This window comes from Ammospiza nelsoni, chromosome 3 (assembly GCF_027579445.1).
Source record: "Ammospiza nelsoni isolate bAmmNel1 chromosome 3, bAmmNel1.pri, whole genome shotgun sequence".
In the NCBI taxonomy this organism is placed as follows: domain Eukaryota; kingdom Metazoa; phylum Chordata; class Aves; order Passeriformes; family Passerellidae; genus Ammospiza; species Ammospiza nelsoni.
This window is the reverse complement of record NC_080635.1, coordinates 114,434,417-114,451,884: the sequence shown is the minus strand read 5'-3', so window position 1 is coordinate 114,451,884 and position 17,468 is coordinate 114,434,417. Positions and strand designations below refer to the sequence as shown.

Sequence of the window (17,468 nt, the reverse complement as noted above, 5' to 3'; positions counted from 1 at the left end):
GTCATTCACCTCCAGAGTAACCTCTCCGTTTTTGAATGTAATGGCTGCTTGTAACTGTTCCAATAAATCTCTGCCTGAAAGTGCCTTTGGTGAATTGGGCATGTACAAGAATTTATGAATACCCCATTTTTTTCCCAAATTATACCTCAAAGGTTTGCAAAAATATGCCCTTTCAGACTGGCCAGTTGCCCCCTGCACTACAACATAATCATTTTCCACAGGTACTAAGCTTTATTTAAAAGTGAATATGTAGCCCCTGTATTACCAAAAATCCCCCCCTTTTCCCTTCTTCCCCCAGCCTCATTGTTATAACCAGTGGATCCGCTGGGGCAGAATCCCCCGGTCCTCCTCAGTTGTTTTGTACGTGTGCAGCCATTTGTTGGTCATCCCTTCTCCGTTCTAGGCATTGATCTTTCCAGTGACCAATTCTTTTGCAGATTGCACACTGCTTCCTGCCAAGCCGAGGTGGTCCTTGTCTGGGTGGTCCCTGGTTGCGTTTTCTTTGCCTTTTCTCCTGTACCACTGCCACCAACTTTTTCATTCCTTGTTTATATCCTTCTTCCTGGTTACTGAATGCCCTCCAGGCCTCCTCTACCAAGACTTTGAGATTTCCCCCTTCTGGTCCCCGGATTTTCTGAAGTTTACGTCAAATATCTCCAGCAGACTGCCCCAAAAATGAATTAACTAGTTGATTCATCCCTATCTCAGACCCCGGATCTAATGATGTATGATGATGCATAGCATTCCTTAAACGCTCTAGAAACTCAGATGGAGTCTCAGAAGGCCCCTGCTTAAGTGAATCTAAGGCAGACCAATTTATGGTTTTTGGAACATCTCTTTCCACCCCTGTTTCTATCCACTCTTGATACTCTGCTATTTCTTTACCCCTGCTGATACATTAGGATCCCATTCTGGGTCTTGTAGGGGGAAATATTCTTTTACATCTAGCTGCTTGCTCTTGCAGTAATCCTCTGCCAAAGTCCCTGCTGTCTTTAAGATCAGCTGTTTTTCCGTTTCAGTGAAAGCATCCAGTAGTAACTGGATGCCAGCCCAATCTGAACTGTGTTGCTTGATAACATATCGTAGATATTTGGCAGTAACTATCGGATCGATACGATAATTCCTAGCAATCCTTTCCCATGCCTCTAAATCAAGAGTGGTAAATGGCACTTTAATCATTAATCTCCCTCCTTCTGGTCCCATTGCCTCTCGTAGAGGGGCCTGTAACACTGCTTGCCTCCCAGTTCTAGATGCAACTGGACTGTCGGGGGGCGGGTAGATTCTAGTGGATGTGCCTTCCCAGCCTGAGTCCTCCTCCTTTTTGGGGAAGTCCCTTTCCTCTTCATCCTAATCCTCAACGTCCCTCCTCCTAGGAGGAGCTTTCATCCACTCAAATGTCTCTTGTTCTTGCTCCTCAGAATAATAAACCTTGTCTGATCTCATACACTGTTGTCCTATACTGCATGCTGAATAGCAACAGTTGATTTGCCCTCTCTTTGCCTTGTTTTCCTTTTCAAGGGCTAAGACCAGTGGATCTGAAGGTGGTCTGAGCTCACAGTCCTTTTGCCATTCTTGGTTATTTCTTAAAACAAAAAACATATCAGCATACGAAGCCTCATCCCATTTAACTTCCCATCTTAAAAACAGCATTAACTGCAGTAAAGTATTGTAATCTTAAGTTCCAGTGGGCGGCCACTTCTCTCCGTCCTCTAACCTGTACAATGTCCACCAGCATGTGCAATATGGGATTAGATCCTTTTTATTCTCAGAGGCCCCCTACTGGTGACTTCTTTCCGGTGGGCCAAGATGCACCCCAAGGGGCTAGCCCGAGGAACTTCCTTGCTCTGGTTAGTTCCCATTATCTCCTTCTCCTTGCGCTATCTCACTTCCACCCAAACCTCTCTTCACAGAACTTCACAGTCGTTTCCAAATCTTCCTCCCACACACAGCTCCAGGTGGCAGGTATCAGATGTGATTTCTCACAGACAAGCTTTAAGATCTTAGGTTCTGAATCATCTTGATCAGGAAACTTTAATTTACACTCGGGACATGTGCCCTGTCACTTATTAGAACAGCAATACCAGCGTCTCTCACAAACTCCACACTGCAATAATACCCATGCAGCGTGCCAGCCTCTTGATGCACCAAAGGCTCTCAGGATTTGCCTGCAAAGGCAGGCTATTCCATTTATTACAGGGAACTCTAAATCCTCTATGGCAGGTTTTTCCCAGTCCAGACTTACTGTTGTACCAGCTGAAGTCCAGTAAAGCCCCTCTAAATGAACTCGTTCGTCTCCTCTATCTATCCAATAATTCACAGGATTCACAAACTCCCAGGGGTCGAGTCCAAACCACCGGGGCAAAGGAACCCCTTGGGTTCATCTAGCCACAGTAGGAGTGTGCACAGTCCACACCACAATTCACCACCTTTACTCAATGAACGTCCTCACCCACGCTCCTCCACTAATTGCTCTACTCTGCCAGGCACTCCCTGCGCCCACAGCCTGCCCCACCAGCGCCTCAGGCCTCACTTGGCCCCTTCAGTTGCGGGTAGAAACCACCCCGCACTGTAGATATACTCTCTTTTGTACACCATGCACTTTCACAATTACAAATGCATTAACCATACAATGATACAGTGTCCGGACACCACCACCGGACACACATACACACACACATGTTAACTTGATCCACCCCCAGAGTCACTAGTGGTCCACTCTACCAGACAGTGAACCCCTGTCTCCAGTTTAACTGCTCTATTGGCTGCAACCACGGGCCAAGCACTCAGATGTCTCTGAGTGACTTACTCAGCCATCCTATCTCTCTTTTCCCCCGGGGGTCCCTCAATACATACCGTATCCTCCGCATGCCAGCAGGTCCTTGTCTGTCTCTGCAGGAGGCAAGCTGAGACGAGCGGAGCTCTCCAGGAAAATCCCGGGGCGTGCCTAGGAGTCCATCTGTTCTCCCCTGCCTCTGCAGAGACAGAGACAGTTCCTTCTGGCTGGCTTCGCCAGAATGTTTTGCGGAGATAGCCAAAACCTCCACAACTTTGTGAAAGTTGTAAAGCCGGTATGTTTATTACAGCGCCAGGCACATGTGGAGATTACTCTCCTTAAAAGACATGCGTACCTCTGGGAACTTCAGGTTCCTTTTTATCCCCCTCTCAAATACATATACATAGAATTTCACAATAGGTTCATACATATTCATTTTTACAAATTTCACATGACATTTTCTTTATCAGAAAGAACTCCTAGGTCAGGTTGACCTGCTTTCACAGCAGTCTCTCTGTCTCTCTTTATCACCCTCTGTCTCTCCCCCCCTTATCTCTGTCCTTCACTGAATCAGTTTCCCTGAGCCTAGGCTTTGCAGTCAGGCTACATAGCTATGTTTTCTAACCACAGACTCAAAGATGTACATTTCACCTAAATCAAAATGGATTTCTACTCTGGAGAATTTCTACTCTGTCTCAACGATCCTCTCTATGAATGAGAGTCATGATGGATCGTTTTGCTGATGTCAGAGTGCAAAAAACCAACACGGAAAGGGGATTGCAGTATCAGTCAAAACGAATGCACCTTTATTGAATGACCACAGCTAATGTGTTGCAGGAATTGGGTGAAAAGGAAAAGAACAGGGAAAGAAAGGGAGAAAAAGAAAGTGAGTGAAGCTACCAAACATTGAAAAACAAAGTCCTCAAAGTCCAGTTGATGGAGTTTGCCTAGTCACGTAGGGGGAGATCTTGAAGTCCTGGTCAACTCAAGGTTTTATTATGGTCCATTACTGAGGGCAGAACAAGTCTTGAAGTCACTGAGGGAGAACAGATACAGTAAAGAATATGTCTATTGAAATTACTGAGGGGAAAGAAGGCATTGGAGATAGGTACAGACATTCCATGTTCTCAGCAGGATAAATCAGTATCGGCAGTGAGCGGGACCCATTGTTTCAGGACTGGTTTCTAGGGGAAACCAGTCTGGGCCCAGTGAACACACCCACAGGCAAACATCTCACTTTTTTCAGGTTGGCTCCCCCACATACCTCCCCCATGGGGTTTCAGTCTCAGTCCTTGGGAGGGGGGAGCTTTTCCATATAGGGGTTTCATGTCTCAGTCCTTGAGAGAGAGGCTTCTCCCACCTCAGTCCATCCATCACAGTGGCTGTGAAGCAGATGAAGGGTCTTCCTTGGGGACCACCAATGGTGACCCCAGAAAAGTCCAACCAGTCCAAGAGGTGGGGGAATTCCTGGGCTATTGTTGTGAAGCAGGTGCAAGCACGTAGGGCGAGCTACCCCTCCTCTTTTCACCAGGCTCAGTGTTCCACAGCAGCAAACACACCCGCAAACAAGAGCTTGGCAAACCAGCAGGGTTGTCAGGATGGTGAGCAACCATCTCAAACAAGTCCAGAATTCCGACTAGGGTCTTTTCGGTGGTCCCAGTTTCTGTCCTTTCATGACGATCCTGAGGCTGATGAGAGAAACTTTGGACAGAGACTTACAAGTCCATAGTGACTGTGACCCATGACTGTCTTGTGCTTCAGGGATTTTTCAATAAAAGTTGACCAGGAGAGATGGACCTGTACTGGTTTAAAAGACAGGTGTCTGTCAAGGAAGGTGGGAACATTCCTGGAATAGAGAATATGACTGCCTTCTCTCCATTTTATTGTAACTTTGAAATTATGGGGCTTTTAGGCAAAGATACAGGGAAAGGAATAACAGGTATTTACTAGAGTATGTGTGTGTATATATATACATATACATATATATATATATATATATACTAAGAGAAACAAAGAGCAGCAGCAATAAACAAACAACCAAAAGCAGAAACCCAATCCCAGCCTTGTCTCACCTGTCAGGCACCGCCCCTGCAGTGCAGTTCCGGGCACAGCCAGCAGGGGCATTGCTGGCTACCGGCCGGGCCGTGTGGGTGCGATGATTACCCCGCGGCTGCAGGGGGCACTATGGCACAAGCTAGGCCGCCTTTCTGCTGGCAATGGCGGCTCTGGCGACAGGGGACAGGAGAGTTGGCTTCCCCTGGAGAGCCCACAGGGAGCAGCTGCTCTCAATGGCACTGCACACCTGGGGTGGCGAATCGAAGTGTAGCAAAAAACCCCAAAGCAGTAGGGGCTGGCTGGTGATCCCTCCTTTGCACAGCCTAACAGTGATGGCTGGGCCTAAGGTTGGGCTTGTTGGGGCTGGGGGTGCTCCCAGGTCCCAAGCAGCAGAGGAGCAGAGAAGCAAGCTGGCAAGCCCTGGTCGCAGTGTTGAAACAAGATAAAAGGAAGAGGGGAAAGAAAGGAAAAAAACATAGGGCAACTAGATCTCAGGTCAGACCAACTGTATTGCATGGCCCCTGTGTTGATCACCCCTGCTGGAAGGAAGAGCAGCCCCTGGTCTCCAACCCCACACAGAAACCTGGGCCACCCTTCATGCATTGTGATACTCCTGAATCAGAGGGGGGACAGTAAAATCTCCAGACACAAACCAAATTAAAAACCAAACTGGCTATGGGATAAGAACAAACCCCCAGACAGGACCCGAGCACCTTCCAGAGCCGTTTCCCTGGGGCCCTCTGTAACTTGCCCCGGAGCAGCCTGAAGTCTGCTCCCCTCAAGGCCAGGATTGAAGGTTTGCTGGCACTTTTCCTCCTGCAACTAGAGATTTTAAGCTCAGTGGCTCTGTGGTGGCTGAAGCCAAGACTAAATCAAATGAGCACTTGGCTGACAAGATCATCTGTGCTAATGAGCAGCAGATCACAGAGGGCACCTCTCTGAGTCTGCTCCCAGCATCTCCAATCTCTCCTGAAGGGCCACCAGGATGTTCCAGCCACAGCTGTGAGCGGGGACAAGGTGGATTTTCCCCTGCACTGGGGTGGGCCCCTGAGGGTTCCAGGAAGCAGCTCCTGGGAAGAGGCCAGAGAGGGGTGAGGGAGGGGCTGCGCTGGCAGCTGGAGCAGGAGCACAGCTCAGAGCCCCTGGGGGGCATGGGGGGAGTGTGTCTGGGGAGTGTTGGGTGCCATGGGGGGAGTGTGTGAGCGCTGCCTCCGGGTGCTGGGAGCAGCAGGCTGGGCCAGGGAGCGAGCAGGGCAGCCGTGGGTTGGGCAGAGGGTGCAGGATGCAGGCAGGGCTGTTGGATGGGCAGAAGGGCTGTGCCAGTGCTCCAGGGAGCCAGGAATGGCCCCGGCTGTCTGCACTTGTGGATGGAGGAGTTGTGCTGGGAGGATGTGGGTGATGGTGAAGGCAGCACCTTGTCCAGGGTAGGTTGTGTGGCTGGGTGAGTCTGTGTGCGTCTGTGTTTGTGTCTCTGTGTGTCATTGCTGTCTCTGGGATACACACTCAGCTTCAGGGTTGATCCTGCAAACAGGAAAGCAACAGGCACATCCAGGGTGCTGGGAAGGAGACCCTGGCTCCTGTGCCACCCGAGGCAGGGATGCAGCAGCCAGGTGGGAGCAATCCCCAGGGCTGCTGCTGCTGCACAGCCTCTGCCAGGAGCCTGGGGCCTCTGACAACACCTTAGGGAATGTCTCTTTTCTTCCTCCACAGCCATGGCTTTGCAGGAGGACACACAGGAGGAGGATGCAAAGACACAGCTCTTGGCAGAGGCATTTGAGAAGGAAGGACTGGATGCTGGATACTGGCTGCCCAAAGCTTCACAGATCCTGGGAATCAAGTGCCGAGAAGCCCTGCAACATCTGGAATATAAAGATTACCTCAGGCTGGAGTGTGAGGTACAGCACCCCTGGGAGAAAAAGGCACTCCAGAAACTCCTGAACATAACAGATGACAAAACAGCCGCTAAAGATCTGCAGGAACAATGCATGGAGAAGACAAAGCAGAGACAAAATATGGCCAAACAAGCTCTGAAGGATCTGACAGAAATGCTCAACAGCCACAGTCACAGCCAGGATGCTCTGAGGGAGAAATCAGAGACTCTGCGGCAAGCCATGGAGATTCCCAAAGAGTTCTGGCCACCGCCAAAGAAACCCTTGGCAGATATGCTGGAGAGCATCCAGAAGCAGCTGGAGCAGCAGGAGCAGTCAGGAGGCAGTGGGGAGAACATCCCTGACACGGAGGTGCTGAGGCAGGCGTCAGGGGGATTGGCCCTGCAGGGCATCTACAGAACCAGCAGACCTGAAGATGTGCTGGCAAAGCGAGAGCAGCTCCTCAGGGTTCCTGAGGGGTTCCAACTTGCTGGTCCAGAGCAAGGATCGCTGCTTGAGAGGAAGGAGTTCTCCTCCTCTGCAGCAGAATCCACTTTCACCAAGTCCATGGAGCAGCTGGGCTTCAGTGTGAGCGTTTCTGCCAAATCCTCATTCTGGGGGATTAATCTGGGAGGGAGTGTAGATCACAGCAGCTCCTCACAGTCAGAGGACACCCACCAGTCCCACTCTGAGCAGAGCTACTTTTGCACCACCAAGTACCAGTACATCCCTCTGGCCTCCTGCTACTTCCAAAGGCATCAGCTTCGCCTCTCCGATGCGGCTCTGCGGGAGCTGCAAGAAATGGAGCAGCTTTTGAGCTTCAGCTGGGAAGAAGACAACCCCACCTTGGTGAAGATGTGTGAGAGCTTCTTCAGCAGGTTTGGGTCCCACATAAACCAGGGTCCCCTCCACTTTGGGGGCATATTCTGGTGGAAGGCATCTACAGAAGGATTCCGAGCTGAGCAGCGGGAAGAGGTGAAACGACAAACATCTGAAGCACTGAACAGCTTTGTTGGGGCCAGCTGGGGTGGCTTCGGGGCCAGTGTAGGAGGGACCCTGGATGTTTCCAAATCCAGCTCAAAGGCTTCTGTCCTGGGGAGAGACAGAGAGAGTTCTCATACAGGAATTCAGCTCTACGTGGTCAACACAGGGGGCCCAGCAGACACATCTTCCCTTCCTCAGTGGAAAACGGGGCTTGTGTCTGATAACACAACGTGGTGCGTTATCGACCGTGGCTTTGAGCTGATCCCAGTGTGGGATATCATCCTGCGCAATCACTGCAAGGATTTTAAATCCGTAGATAAGATGAGCAGAGCACTCAGGGCTGGGTACAAAGAGCTGACAAATCAGAGCATTGGCACTGTTTTTGGACAGGAACTGGGCAGTGCAGTGCAAGAGGCCAGAGACTTCATGGCATCTGTGAAGGCCTGGGAGGTGACGAAAGTGGATGACAAGAAGCTGCTCATGCTGATGGATCTTAAAGATGATCTGAATGAAAAAACCAAAAACCCCAGTGTGTGGATCAACGTGTGCCTGTCAGACAAAGCCCTGCAGGACTTCCTGGTGAACACCGTGCGAAGCTGCCAGGAGTCACCTCCAGAAAACACCACCTCCATCAAGGCAATGTTGAGGAGTCTCCTGAATCCTCATATCTACTCTGTCAAGGACTTCCCTGAGGCTTCCTTCATTATGCAATGGGTCTTCCAGACTGAGCACCCACTTCCCAGATCTCCCAAAGTCTCTGAGCTTCAAGAGCTCATCAAAACACTGCAGCAAATGCAGGAGCACATCCATGCTGTCACCTACACACCAGGAAGCTCTGCTTCTGATGTTCATGAAGCAAAGATAGAAGCCACCCAGACCAGCAGCCTGGCCATTTATTCCTTACTCCAGTCTCTCCAGGAACAGGCTCAGAAGGACATGGAGCTGTTGGTGCTCTTGATTGTGACCAGCACAGGATACCAGGTGGAAAGCAGCACTTTTCAGCACCTCCTTGGACACCCAGAAATTCACTACATGGCCAAGGAAATGGAAGCGGCACATGCAGAGTACATGAACCTGAAGGAGCAAGATGCTGACAGAGCTGAGGCCTCCCTCCTGCTGACGGGTCTGACTGTGACACCAGAATGTCAAGAGCTGTCCCCTGAGCAGAAGAGGGAGCGTTTGGTTTTCATGGAAGATCACATGAAAGGCTTATGGTCCCCACGGATAAAGAATCTCCTCCAAAAGCACAGTGGAGATGAAGACTGGGAGAGGCTGGAACACGACTTGGACTCTTTGATCAGTGGGGGCTTGGATGAAAAATGGGATGAACAGAGGATGCTGAATATACACAGAGACCTGGAAGACACTTTTCCAACACCTGAGTTCCCCAGTCAGTCCCAGTCCGAGTCAGACAGCAGCAAGTCCAAAGAAAATGAAGACATTGCAAACCAAGAGTTCCTCCAGCTGCTCAAGCGCCTTGGACTGGAAAGTCACTATCCAAGGAAAATGGGGATGGGAGATTTCCGCACCATCTGCAAGACATCTCTGCAGGACGGCCAGCCCAGCCAGGACAAGGAACTGCCATTTTACTTCTTAAAAAAACTATTAATGGTGGATTACCAGGTGAGGTACCTGACTTGCTGGGAAAGGAGAAATCCCGGCCTTGTACCCATGCCACAAAGCAGAGAGCAAGAACTCCAACAATCAGATTCCTTTCAAAACTTTCTTGATAAGCTGATGGAAGCAGCTCCTATATGTGCAAGCAGGGAAAGCCATGTGCACCCTATGGACCTGCAGATGGCCATTTTCCATTGTGCTGATGACTTCCTGAGACAGACCCTGGCAACCAAGCTGGCGTTCTGCCAACTGGCGCTGCCTCTGCTGGTGCCCAACCCGAGCACTTCACGCATCGAGTTCCCATTTTACACCTTCAGTCAAATCCAAAGGAGCTGGAAAGAGGTGGACAAGTCAGGAAAGCAGGCCCAAACAAAGAGTTTCAGCAACAAACTCATCTTTCAGGCACACACACCCATTGTGTCCTTCATCCGCATTGGCAGCTCGGCCTCCTATTCCAAGTCCCAGATCCTCAATGCTCTGCTCAGCAAACACAAACACGACACTTTCTTCCACCGCCACTGCAGAGGCAGCACCAGAGAGCGTTTGCTGATGGAAGGGCTGGTGGAGATCGCCTGGTACTGCCCTGGTGGAAGCCCCAATGACACCTTTGAGCGCTGCGTGGCTTTCTGTAACCTGCATGGAGATGCCAGGGATCACGGAGCACAGCTGCAGTTCCTGCAGGAGATATCTGCTGTCAATGTGGCTCTTGTGTCTGATTGGGAGCACATGGACAACAGGGGGAGAAAGCTTCTGCAGGACCTGTGGCAGTCACAAAGGCCTTTCATTTGTCTTCTCACAGAAAAAGAGAACGTTGCAGCTGGACAAGCAAACAAAAACATAACAATAGGGATCAAGAACAGAAATGAAGCAGAAATGATGGACCAACTGACCAAGACAATTGGGGATCTCCTGGAAGGTTCTAATCCATGTTTTAGCCTGGAGGCCTGCGTGGACAAAGCTCGCCAGCACGGATTCATAGTGGATGCAGATCGAGATGCGTGTGTGACAGCCAAAGCAAAGGCAAAGGAGCTGGTGGAGCTTCTGAAGAAAGAGAAGCTGTCTGAGATCAAATCCAAGCTGCTGCCACTTCAAGGAAAACTGTGGTACCAGTGGTGCCAAAAGGACAAAGAACTCACTCGCTTGCAGGAGAAGAGGAACAAGAGCATTGAGCATCATCGGAGCCAAATTGAATATGAGAAGAAAGCAATAAGAAAAAAGCAACTTGACCAAGCTTTCCCTCTCAACACACTGATGAAATCATTCCTTGGCTTTCTCCAGGCCCAGCCAGCAGATACCAAGAAATACTTCCTGCACTGGATGAAGGTCTTTATGGATGAGCTGTCTTGTGGTCTCCTTGAAGAACTGAGGAAGGACTATCACAAATTATGGTCTGAAATCCTATCAAGAAAGAAAAGCAAGAAAAAAAACAGTGGCAATAATGAGTTGCTGAGTCGCTTGGATGCCCTCTCTGATGAAATCAACGATTCATCCATCGGCCTGGAGCACCTTCTGAGAGAGGTAGGGCAGATTTATGAAGCTCTGGAATTACTGAACTGCGAGAAAGACAATTTTGTCAAATTGGTGAAAATTGCAGCAGATCTGATGGTTTCAGGGCACTCCGTGGAGCTGATGGATGGGGACTCTTCTTACCTGCCCTTGCGCTGGGTGGGAGCAATCTTTGACAGCTTAATTGAGAGGCTGGGGGACAAACGAGTGTTTGTGCTCTCCGTGCTCGGCATCCAGAGCACAGGCAAGTCCACCCTGCTGAATGCCATGTTTGGTCTGCAGTTCAACGTCAGCGCAGGGAGATGCACCCGCGGAGCCTTCATGCAGCTCATCCCAGTGGCCGAGGAGCTGCAGCAAGACTTGGGCTTTGATTTTGTGCTGGTGGTTGACACTGAGGGACTTCGTGCCATCGAGATGGCAAATAAACACTCTCTGAACCATGACAACGAGCTGGCCACCTTTGTCATTGGTGTTGGCAACTTGACTGTGATCAATATCTTTGGAGAAAATCCATCAGAAATGCAAGATGTTCTCCAGATCGCTGTGCAGGCTTTCCTGAGGATGAAGCAAGTCAATCTTTCCCCAAGCTGCCTCTTTGTCCACCAAAACGTGGGAGAAGCAACTGCCAAGGAGCAGAACATGGAAGGACGAAGGCGTTTGCAGGAAAAGCTGGATGAAATGACTGTGGTAGCTGCTCAGCAGGAATTCTGTGATGTCTCCTCCTTCAGCGATGTCATTGGCTTTGATGTGAACACCCACATTCACTACTTTGCTCACCTGTGGGAAGGAAACCCCCCAATGGCACCACCAAATCCCAAATACAGCCAGAATGTCCAGCAACTCAAGAGCAAAATCCTCCAGGCTGCCAAGAAGCAGTCGCAGCGCAGCATTTTGAGGTTCTCGAGCCTGAAAGATCGTATTGGTGACCTCTGGAATGCTTTGCTGAATGAAAACTTTGTGTTCAGCTTCAAGAATTCCCTGGAGATCGCTGTGTACAGGAAACTGGAAACTGCCTTTAGTCAGTGGACCTGGAGGCTGAGGAGTCATATCTTAGATGTGCAGATGAGACTCGACAACAAAATTCGGAATGGGGACTGGCAGAATGTCACCAGACAGCACCTTGAAGGGCTGGTGCAAGAGACAAGTGATGCCATTGAGAAAGAAGTGGAAAAGTATTTCAGGGAGGACAAAGACCGTGAGACACTGGTCCAGTGGAAATCAAGCACGGAGCTGAAGCTGAAAGAACTGAAAGAGACTCTTCTTCATGAAACAAAAAAGAAATGTGAGAATCTTATTGAGCTGCAGAAGGAGCAGAGGAAACTGGATGCGAGGAAGTTGGAGTATGAAGATGAGCTTCTGACAAGGAGTCGGGAACTGGCTGTGACTCTAAAAGGGAAGAGCATCAGTGAGAGAGAACTGAAGGACAACTTCACTCTTGTCTGGACCCAGTGGATTGCCGAAGTCTCCCGTGCTGCTCGTCCTCTGGAACGGGTGGATATTGATGCAGAAATTGAAGATGTCCTTGTAGAGCACTTTAAGGAGCCGGGTATCCATGCACGGATCAGGTCATTTCCCAGAGGCAGAGGGTTTTCTTTTGATCCTGAGAAACACATCATGAAGAAAAAGTATTTAGGCTTTATCTCAGATCCCAGGAGCATTTCCAATGCTGATGTGATCAACTTTCAGTGCATCACAGACAACATCATAGCATGTGTGAAGACAAACATTGCTAAGAAGGAAGAGGAGAAACGCGATTACAATAGAAATTTTATTCATGAAATACTCAGTGAAGTACAGAAAGGTGTGAACTCTGTCCCCAGCAATACGAAATGTAGTTTTAACAGAGATTACAGCATAGATTTGTCTCTGTATCTGTGCACAATGGCAGCAGAAAGGTTTAAAACTATGCACGAAGCATTCCGAAAGGCAAATGACCCCGTTGTGTACCTGAGTAGCAAGAGAGAAGATTTCTTCCAATGTTTCCAGATTTCCTGCCAAGGAGCCACTTCTGTCACAACTTTTGCTGGTTTCCTTTGTCACAGGATTGATTCACCTCTTTACCAGGCAGTCTGTAAGAGGACAGCTAAAGCCATCGCTGAGGACATGCAGGGCAAATTCCCAGATTTCCAGGGTAACAGAGCCAATCTGGAAGTTTGCATCCTGAGATACCTGGCAGAACAGGAAAATTTTGAGTATTTCAAGGAGTACCTTTGGTTTCCCAAACAGTTTTGTGAGAGTTACATTGAGACACGAGTGAGGAGTCACTGTTTAGATGGGAGTAGGAGGCTCAGGGTGTTTTTAGATTCCTCCCTTGATATTCTCTATAAAAACATCCTTTCAGCTGTTTCTTTATCAACCCAAACTGTCAAGGACAGAAAAGACAGAGAAGACAAAGTCTCTCTCTGGTTGGATGAATTTTGCAGGGAACTAACAGAGGTGATCAACTTGCCCAGAAGTGACCTGAAGGGCATTGAGCACCTGGAGGTCACAGACATTGAGTTTCTGAGCAGTGCCATGACAAAAGCTCTGGATGACCTGAAGGAAAGGCTCATGAAAGAATTGGCTGGGGCTGACCTGAGCTTGTTTCCAAGGCAACCTCACACCATCCTGGCAGAGCACTTTGCAGGGTGCTGGGCACAGTGTCCCTTTTGTGGGGCTGTCTGCACAAACACCATGCAGAATCACGATGGAGACCATCAGCTGGTCTTCCATCGCCCACAAGCTCTGAAGGGATCTACATGGTGGAAAGTTTCCCCTGGCATTGAGTATAATACACATGAACTGATCATTGATATTTGTTCCAGCCTTGTTGCAAGTGACTGCACATTCAGATTTGGTGGTGGCCCATGGATCCCTTACAAAACATACCGTAATGCTGGACCTCCTGTTTCCACTTGGAACATTCTTCCTGATTCATCCATGCAGGCGTACTGGAAATGGTTTGTGTCTCATTTCAGGACACAGCTGGAAGCTTTGTACAATGGGAAATTTCAGGGCAAAGGAGAAATCCCGGAGGGGTGGCTGAGAGTTACCAAGCAGGAAGCACTGTCTGAGCTGGAGAAGCGTTAGGCCACGTCTGTGGGGAGGAAGAACCACAACAGCTTTGTGGTTTAGGAGAACTTTGTACCAGGCTCTCAACAAAATGCAGTTACAATGATGACGCTCTCAAACCATGTTCACCTAATGGCATCTAAATTTCCCAAATTTGGTGAAATAAGGCAAGTTATTGTGGCCGTTGCTCAGCAATGCCTCACTTCATGAGAAAGCCAAATTGCTCTTGCCTTCTTGCCTGATCTTCTTAAAGCACCTTCTGAACCTCATGAAATAGAAATTCTTGTTTCATTAGCAATGGAATTTTGTGCTGAGTTTCAATACCAGGGAGATCCACAATTAAATGTTACCCCCCATTATCCTGTGTACAGAAACTCAAAGTTGTGGTGCAATTGTACTACCCCAGTGCCCTTTAGTGTGAAATGGCAGACCTAGATGAGTCCCCACAGCAGTTGCCAAAAAGATATTAGCTCATTTGTTTAAAATGGCCAATGTAGCATTGGACATTTTGCTATGATAACAGCTAATGTTAAAAAAAGTCATCAAGAGAAAACATAGAGAAAAAGGATTTACCCAGCATTATTAAGAAAACTGCAATTTCAAACCCTAGAGCCCTGCAAAATGAGTTACATCAGCTTTATTTCTACCTTAACTTCCCTCAGTTTTAATGCCCTCAGGTGAGGCATTAAAACAATTAAACTAATTGTGGTGTTGGCTGAGCAAAGAAGTCAATAGTACTTCCATTGCAATTAGTAATTTGATGACAGATGTTAGTGCTGTCAAAATGCAACCTTACAGAACAGAGCTGCCATGGATCTTCCTTTACTGGCACGTAAACATAGTTGGGAGGATTTGGAAGGACTGTGTTGTATGGACTTGTCTGACCATTCAGAGTCCATCCACAAACAACTTCAAAAACTGAGAGATTGTACAAATCAAACGAAAACAAATGATAGATCATAGTTAGACGCCTTGTTTGAAGGATGAGTTTTACAACTTAGACAAAAGAACTTGGCCAAATAGGTTTACACATGTTAATTGTTATCATAGCAATGTTAGTGGTAGTGCCTTGTGTACTTCACTGTGCATGAAAAATGATGAACAAGGCCATCAAAAAAGTTTTGTCTATCCAAGAGAGAGGGGAGATGTGAGAAATAGATTTGTGGAGAGTTCTCAAGGCCTGACAAAAGACCCGCACAGTAAGCATCTGCATGCAAACTTTGAGATAAGAAATGCTGACTTAGAAATGCCATAGAATAAGACAGATATAGTTGAGAGAGAAATAAAGCTAGAAAAAAGTTTTGAAAGATGGCCTTGCAAATAAGATTAGATACTTTAGAGAAACAGAACAATAAACAATACATTGTAAGAGCACCCATGACAGGTAGTTTTAAATAATTGGCTTTAAGGCATCTACACCATGGTGTAGCAAAAACTAATAAGGCAAGAAACATTTATAATGTTTTGTAATTAGGAAAAAGTCAGATTCTAATCGTGATAGCATGAATTGTAACATCTGTACTGTCTCATCCTTCATATGAGACTGATAAATAGAATGAAAACTTTTTAAAACACTGCTCACTTGCCCCATTCTCTGGGTGAGAGAAGGGTTAATATCCGATACCCCAGAGGCAGTTTTCCTGCAGCAAGGAACTGTCCTGCTTGGAGAAGGGGCTGCAGGGCCTGAGGCCAGCTCCATGTGGCCTGCAAGCTGGGCTGCTTGGCTTTTGGGTGTCATCCTTCCCTCCCTCATTGCAGCCTCCTGGATCAACTGAGGCCGTTCTCCCAGCAGGAGCTGTTGTGCCTGCAGGCTCAGGAAAGCAGTGACACGACCGCCCCAGGCTCAGGCAGTGCTTTCACTCCCTGTCTCAGGGGTGCTGTGTCTCTGTCCAGGGAAGCTGCTCCTGCTCGGGTGCCTGGGGCTGCTGCCCTTCCCTCCAGCCCTCAGCCCCAGCAAGAGCTGCTCCTGCCCTTGGCCTCACTGTTGAGCAAAGTCTTTGGAATGTCCCATGTGGAGAATCATGTCTGCCATCGCCTGTAGGGGGATAGAATACACATAAATAAATGTAGTATAGAAAGTAATCTTACCCCTGAAAGAGTTGCAGCTGAGCCAATTATTAAAGATCAGGAGCAGGCCTGATTTTAACAGGCCACAGCTGCAGCCAATAAGAAGAAGAGTGTTATAAAAGAGTAGATTGGTTGGCTGAGAGAGAACTAGAGTCAGGTGACTACGGTGAGGACAAGGAAGAGTTAGTGCCTAGAGGAGGTGCCTACAAGAAACATCAAGGAGGTATGAAACTCTAGCAATATGGAACCTTTGCAATATAATGACAATAGAACCTTTGTAATATAATGATAACCAATGGTGACCCCGACATGAGTCGGGAAAAGGGATCTGAATGCTAAACTATATAACCACATGGATTCGGGATGACTCCATGGATTCAGGACTAAGCTGAGGAAAGTGAAGGGAGACGTGCACATCCTATTGATGATCATTGGTCTCCGCTTTATTGATCCAGCTTACATACTTCTATAGTAGTGTTAATTAAGCTCATACATATTGCAAAAACCGAGCTCATCATTGGTTACAGATTACATGCCAACCCCTCCTTTGTTGCTAATACCTGTGGTTTCCTTGTTGAGGCTAATACTTGTTTTTATATCCTGCTGTTGACTGTTATTGACTACATTCAAGGACTCCATGTTTTTCACCTTGTTTTTCTCAGCATTTGATCAAGGACGCAGTGTTGTTGTTTTTCTCATAAGGAAAAAGGCTGAGAACTTACTACTTACAGCTGCTTTTTACTGCTTAACCAGCTGTATATGATCATGGCCTTTTTCTTCAAGCCATGTCTGAACAAAACTCTCCAACACTAAGCTATATGACCCTGTGGATTTGGGAACCCTGTGGATTCGGGGAAACAGGATTTGACTATATAACCCCGTGGATTCAGAGAAACAGGACTCGACTATATAACCCTGTGGATTCGGGGAAAAGGACTTGAATATTAAACTATTAACTATTGGTAAAATATATCAATTGCAGCTATTAATGTTTGTTAAACGTAAGTATAAATGATTTTGAAGATAAGTATTTTGTAAACTGAGAAAAGCTGCAAATCTGAACCAACACTCAGAAATATATATGTATATGTATTTGTACTATAATATGTTGTCTGAAGATTTGTACAACTATTAGTTCCGAATGAAATGTATAAATGTCTCATAATGTCAATGTATTTGAACATGTCCTTCTAGAAACTCTGTAATTAAAAGAAAAAAGGGGAATTGAAGTGGGATAGAATATAAGTAAATAAAAGTAGTATAGAAAGTAATCTTACCCCCAAAAGAGTGGCAGCTGAGCCAATTAATAAAGATTAGGAGCAGGCCTGATTTTAACAGGCCGCAGCTGTAGCAAATAAGAAGAAGAGTGTTATAAAAGAGTAGATTGGTTGGCTGAGAGAGAACTGGCATCAGCTGGAAACTGCAAGGACAAGGAAGAGTCAATGCCTAGAGGAGGTGCCTTCAAGAAACATCAAGGAGGTACAAAACTCTAGCAATATGGACCCCTTGCAGTATAATGGCAATAGAACCTTTGTAATATAATGACA

At 47.6% G+C, this 17,468-nt stretch overlaps 1 protein-coding gene across 1 annotated transcript in view; it reads left to right on the top strand.

Annotated features, from left to right (window-relative positions):
• LOC132070517 (interferon-induced very large GTPase 1-like) overlaps positions 1-17,025 on the top strand; it is a 29,413-nt gene extending 12,388 nt beyond the window's left edge. The window contains exon 3 of the mRNA XM_059467300.1: positions 6,539-17,025. Within this exon, the coding sequence (XP_059323283.1) occupies positions 6,541-13,872 (7,332 nt within the window). The 5' untranslated portion in view covers positions 6,539-6,540 and the 3' untranslated portion in view covers positions 13,873-17,025. The remainder of the gene's footprint in view (positions 1-6,538) is intronic.
• The last annotated feature ends 443 nt before the right edge of the window (positions 17,026-17,468 follow it).